We start from the raw sequence: 6,276 nt of genomic DNA, 5'->3' as shown, positions 1-6,276 counted from the left end.
ATTTTGCCATAAGGGAAATGCCCTTTTAAAACGTTTACAGGAGAAAAAGGTGGGGGGGAATATTGACACAATAGGGTGAAATTTTCAAGCCTTGCCACTTCCGTAGGCTACATCTTCTAGGAGACGTGGAGCGACTTTTCCCATTGTAAAATCGTATTCGATTACGATTGAAAAAGCATTTGAAAAAAAAATGTCCAACTAGAAATTTTTACTCAATGAGAGGGTGCTCACCCACATCCTTTCCCTTGACCTATTATTCACGTAGACTGATGTGGCAAAAGTAAAGGCAAACTAATTTCCATTTTCACGAAATTTTCATTCTTATGCTACCATAATATGAGAACAGGCGACTACGTGAAAAGAGCGGCCACAACATTTCTTCGCAGTAACATGAAAGAAAAAAATTTGAATCAGATAATCTCAATGTCTTCTAGGAGACGTGGAGCGACTTTTCACATTGTAAAATCGTATTCGAACACAATTTGAAACATAGTGTTTGGGAAAAAAGTCCAGCTAGAAATTTTTACTCAACGGGAGGGTGCTCACCCACATCCTTCCCCTTTGACTTATTGTTCATGTAGACTGATGTAACGAAAGTATAAACCTGCTAATTTCCATTAAATTTTCTATCTTACACTCCCACAATGCTGACTATATGAATAAAAAAAGCTGTCACATTTTTTTTCAAAACATTTTTTTTTTCACAGTAACATAAAAGAAAAAAATTCAACAGACTTGCATTTCTAGCACCACATTTTTCTCCCCTCCGCCTTGTTAACAAAAAAAAGAAAAAATTGTTGACTTCACGGGGAAAAAAAAAGCAGCAACATTTCTTCGTGATAACAAAGGAAGAAAAAAAATTTGAAACTAATAGATTTACATCGCTATGTCTGCATCTTCCCATTCATATTTTAAACTCTCACCTTATTAAGAAAAATGGCTTTGTGGAAAAAAAATAAAGTAGCAACATTTTCAATGTTTTTCATGCTAACATAGAAAGAAAATATTCAAATAAGTTTACATCAATACTCTCACATTTTTTTTTTTTTTTTTTAATCGTAAATATATAAGAGAGATGATCATGATTTTGTTAGCAACATTTTCAAAGTTTTCACACTTTGCGACGGATCGTCTTCGAGTCAACAACCATGGCTCAAACCAACGGTATCGATATTGAAAGACTGTTACGTGAACAAGTAGCTTCCATAAAGTCGGTGGAAGAATATAATTATTGGGAAAAACAATGTCTCGAATTTATTGAATCGTTGGAAGAGCAAGTTGCACCGAATAAACGCCCTCGATTGAGCACGGGATATCAGCACTCTGTAACTGCGAGAATAATACGCTTGCAAGGGTTACTGGAAGTCACACGTTCACAGTTTCAACATACCGGCGCAGGACTAAACGATCGAGGATTAGTCTGGAAAGAAATTGATTCGGCGTTCGCAAATCGCGTAGTGACTGGCGCCGTAATCAATCGAAATTACATTGTACCACGCCAGTTCTTGAAGGATGCATACGAATTGGTTGAAAAGCGAGTGAAAGACTGTATAGTAAAATTTAATAGCATTAAAGTTAATACGGAGTTCAATGCCGAGTTTGCTACGGGTGATCGGCGTGCTCATAAAAGTATCAATACGGCTAATGTGGAACTTTTTCAAACGTCGAATGTAAAAGAGTGGTATGAAGAGCGAGTGATGGAGCCCACTTTGGCATCACTCGATGAGTTTCAAGAATGTGATAGTGGATGGACATTGGTTTCAATCACCAATCTCACTGTAAATATTAATAAATATAATCCAATGCGTGCGGGATGTCACATTCGATTGCCGCGAAAAATAATGTTGAAGAGAGCCGTTGTCAACGTTAAATCAAATGACAACGCATGTTTTGCATGGGCTGTGGTTGCCGCTCTCCACCCAGCTGAACAGCATGCTGATCGTCAAAGTTCGTATCCCCACTACTCGACGATTCTGAATCTTCAGGACATTGACTTTCCGATGACACTGAATCAAATTAAAAGATTTGAACAATTGAACGATGTCTCGATAAATGTGTATGGTATAACGAAAAGTGGTATTGCACCTCTTTACATTACCAAGTGGAAAAGAGGGAGACACGTCAATTTGTTGTACATTGAAAACGAGGAAGGGGACAGAATTGGCCACTTTACACTGATTAAAGATCTATCCCGCTTAGTGAGCAGCCAACTGAGCAGCAAGAATCATAAAAAATATATTTGTGATCGGTAAGTAAATTTCTATACTCATATGTGCGACATTTTTTTTTTTTTCCCCTCAAAAATATATTCATGATCATTTTACAGGTGTTTGCAGTATTTTTCAATGGAGAGCAAGCTACGAGCTCATGAGGTGGATTGTGGCAAGATGAATGATTGTGCTATACGATTACCGGCGGAAAACGATAAATGGTTGGAATTCACAAACCATAATCGGAAGGAGCGCCTACCATTCATCGTTTATGCTGACCTGGAGTGCGTATTAGAGAAGACTGGTGAGAGAGAAAGAGAGATGAATAGGCAGCACCATCATAAAGTTTTTAGTATAGGCTTTTACGTTAGCTGTTCATACGACTCATCATTATCGGGATATTATTCACGTCGTAGTGAGGATTGTATTGGGTGGTTCGTTGAACAGTTGAAAGAATTGGCACTCCGCGTGGAAAAAATTTTACTAACGAATGTCCCGATGAAGGAATTATCGCCAGCGGAATGGAAAAAATTTCGAGAGGACGTAAATTGTCATATTTGTGAAAAACCCTTTGTTGAGAAAGAACAACGTGTACGCGATCATTGCCATCTAACGGGGCAGTTTCGAGGTCCGGCTCATGGCAATTGCAATTTAAATTACAAAAATTCATTTTTCATTCCAATTGTTTTTCACAATCTATCGGGCTATGACGCGCATTTCATAATAAAGGAGGTGGCCACAGCGTTTGAGGGGAAAATCGATTTACTCCCTTTAACAAAAGAAAAATACATTTCTTTTTCAAAAACAGTTAAATCATCGTCACATGACTATAGGAAACAGATAAGACTCCGTTTCATTGATTCATTCAAATTTATGAGTTCGAGTCTTGATAAATTAGCATCGCTCCTATTGATTGACCAACTTAAAGTTTTAAAATCACAATTTTCAAATATTTCACACGATGATTTCACTCTTTTGACGAGAAAAGGAGTCTTCCCGTATGAATACATAGACTGTTTTGAAAAATTAAATGATACAGAGCTTCCACCTCGGGATGCTTTTTACAGTTCTTTAGCAGACACAACAATTTCTGAAAGTGAATATCAACATGCACAAACAGTTTGGGAGCGATTTTCAATTCAAACGCTGGGGGAATATAGCGATCTTTATTTGAAAACGGATGTCCTTTTACTGGCAGACATTTTTGAAAATTTCCGAGTTAGTTCTCAACAAAGTTATGGACTTGACCCAGCATATTATTTCACTCTCCCGGGGTACACCTGGGATGCTATGCTTAAATTTACTGGAATAAAATTTGAACTACTCACCGACATTGATATGGTATTGTTTATTGAGAGAGGTATACGCGGGGGTTTAAGTCAATGTTCGAGGAGATATGCACGTGCAAATAACAAGTACATGGAATCTTTCGATCCATCACAAGCTTCCACATACCTTATGTACTATGATGTAAATAATCTGTATGGAAGTGCAATGAAAACGTCATTACCATATCGAGATTTTGAGTTTCTCGAAGACATCTCGAACTTTGATATAAACTCTCCAGATCCGACAAAAGGTTATATACTGGAAGTTGATTTGGAGTATCCAGCGCACTTGCATGACAAACACAAAGACTTGCCTTTTTGTCCTGAACATGGAAAACCACCGGGTAAGAAACAAGAAAAGTTACTTGCAACCGTTTTCGATAAAGAGCGCTATGTTATCCATTACCGAACTCTACAACACTGTCTAAGTCATGGGCTCATACTCAAAAAAATACATAGGATATTGCAATTTGCTGAAGCTCCATGGCTGGCAGGCTACATTGATCTGAACACACAATTGCGAACGCGTGCAACGAATGATTTTGACAAAAATATGTATAAACTAATGAATAATGCAGTTTTCGGTAAAACGATGGAAGATGTGCGCGAACGTAAAAATGTTTCATTGTTAACAGAGTGGGATGGTAGATATGGAGCGGAAGCGATGATTGCAAAACCGAATTTCCACAGTCGCAGTATCTTTGCTGAAGACTTGATAGCCGTTGAATTGCGTAAGCTTGAGGTGAAATTTGACAAACCAATATACGTAGGCATGTCAATTCTCGATATATCGAAAACATGGCTGTATACGTTTCATCATGAGTTTATGACTCCAAAGTATGGGGATAAATGTTCAGTAATGTATACAGATACAGATAGTTTGATATATGAAATTGAGTGTGATGACGTTTATCGAGATATGCGCGAAAATATCTCCAAATTTGATACGAGTGACTATCCCATTGACAATGCTTACCATATTCCGCTTGTCAATAAAAAGGTTCCGGGTCTCATGAAGGACGAGAATAATGGATCCATTATGACGGAGTTTGTGGGGCTCAGGTCAAAAATGTATGCCACGCGTGTCGAGGGTAAAAAAGATGTAAAGAAGGTCAAGGGTGTGAAGAGCAATGTTGTTGCGAAAACAATAAACTTTGACGATTTTGTAAAATGTTTAAACGAAGAGACTGAAGTGACACGTTGCCAATCAGCAATTCGTTCAACATTACATCAGGTATATACCATCTCAGAAACAAAAATTGCCCTGAGCCCACATGATGACAAGCGTTATATTATACCGGGGACGGTGGAGACATTGCCGTGGGGTCACTACAAGATCCCCATGTACTCAAACATTTCCGAAGAAGAGATGCAGATTTAATATCTGTCAAAAATTTGATATAGTTGAAATGTAAATATGTATGTAAGCGTGAGAGAGAGAGAATATTTTTGTTCAATATTGTACATTTTTGTGTCGAATAAAAAGAACCAGGTCTACAAGCCCCTTTTTTTTTCATTCTACCTGCTTTTCTAAACTCAGACCTCTACAATATAAGGCTTGAGCATACGAGTCTCGAGAATTGGAGGGGTATGCTATAGAAAGAAAAAAAAATCAGCAAGTCCTTTTTTTCACATTTTTTTTTTATTTTTTTCATTTTTACACATCATCCTTATTTATCCAACTATTGTGAGCGTCATCAAAACCTAACCATTTAACAAGCAACTGACTACCACGTTTTTTCAATACTTTTTCTACAAGATATATATCAGGATATTTAACAGGAAGTAGCTCTTGTTCGTAGAAACTGCCTGCAATAGGCTCCTCTTGATAATCTTTTATATTATATGTGACTGGATTGGTTTTTCTCACTTGATATATTGTGAAAATTTCCGTTGTCCAGTTTGGAGTATAACCTTTCTCAAATACATTCTTAAATTTACTTATACGCACTTTATCTCCAATTTTTAATTTAGCTCGCTTCTTTCCCACGGCAGTTTGATTGAAAACATTACGCAATAGTTGTTTCTCATTCGTTGCGTCAACATCTTTCGGTTTCATTCTAATCGTATGATGTATAGTATTATTATATTTTGTAATTAACATATCAAGAATATCGATCCATTTCCAGTTTCCGCGAGAACTAAATTGAATCCACATTTTATTCTTAAGTGTACGATTGAAGCGCTCACAAATTGATGCTTTCAAGTTGCTAAATGTAGAATACAAGTGTATATTATACTTTTTCATCAGAGCCTTAAAGTTCGTATTATAAAATTCTTTTCCTCGATCGACGTGAAGATTTTTCGGTATGCGTCCTTTGCTGAGAATCGTCTCCATTGCAGCACTCACATCTTTTCCACTTTTACTCTTCAACGGTGCAGCCCAGGCGAATTTGGAGAATATATCGATGACGGTGAGGAGAAATTTATACTTGGAGTTGTGTTGTTCATATGCAGACATATCTACAAGATCAGCTTGCCAAGTCTCATCCAGGCCACGTATATCCACATGTCGACGTGGATAATTCCGCCGAGCTGGCTTATGCAGTTCTTCAACCACCGCAAGCTTCTTTTCACTCATTTTTTTTTCTTCTCCCCCCCACGGTCCTCATCAATTGCTGAAGATAAGAGTCTGGAGGACTTTTCACTGACTTATCATTAGATGATCTCGTAAAAGCTTCATATCATCATGAAGTTCTGAGATTTCTCTCTTTATATTATCAATTTTTTCACGGAGA

The 6,276-nt window shown here is 37.4% G+C and overlaps 1 protein-coding gene across 1 annotated transcript; it reads left to right on the top strand.

Annotated features, from left to right (window-relative positions):
• Positions 1-1,148: 1,148 nt before the first annotated feature.
• On the top strand, positions 1,149-5,038 carry LOC122412683 (uncharacterized). The gene is made up of 2 exons (XM_043422423.1): positions 1,149-2,248; positions 2,327-5,038. The coding sequence occupies exons 1-2, from the start codon at positions 1,149-1,151 to the stop codon at positions 4,917-4,919; spliced, it is 3,693 nt and encodes a 1,230-aa protein (XP_043278358.1). The 3' UTR covers positions 4,920-5,038.
• The last annotated feature ends 1,238 nt before the right edge of the window (positions 5,039-6,276 follow it).

The sequence above is a fragment of the Venturia canescens genome, chromosome 6 (assembly GCF_019457755.1).
Source record: "Venturia canescens isolate UGA chromosome 6, ASM1945775v1, whole genome shotgun sequence".
Lineage (NCBI taxonomy): Eukaryota > Metazoa > Arthropoda > Insecta > Hymenoptera > Ichneumonidae > Venturia > Venturia canescens.
This window is presented reverse-complemented; position numbering and strand designations above follow the sequence as displayed.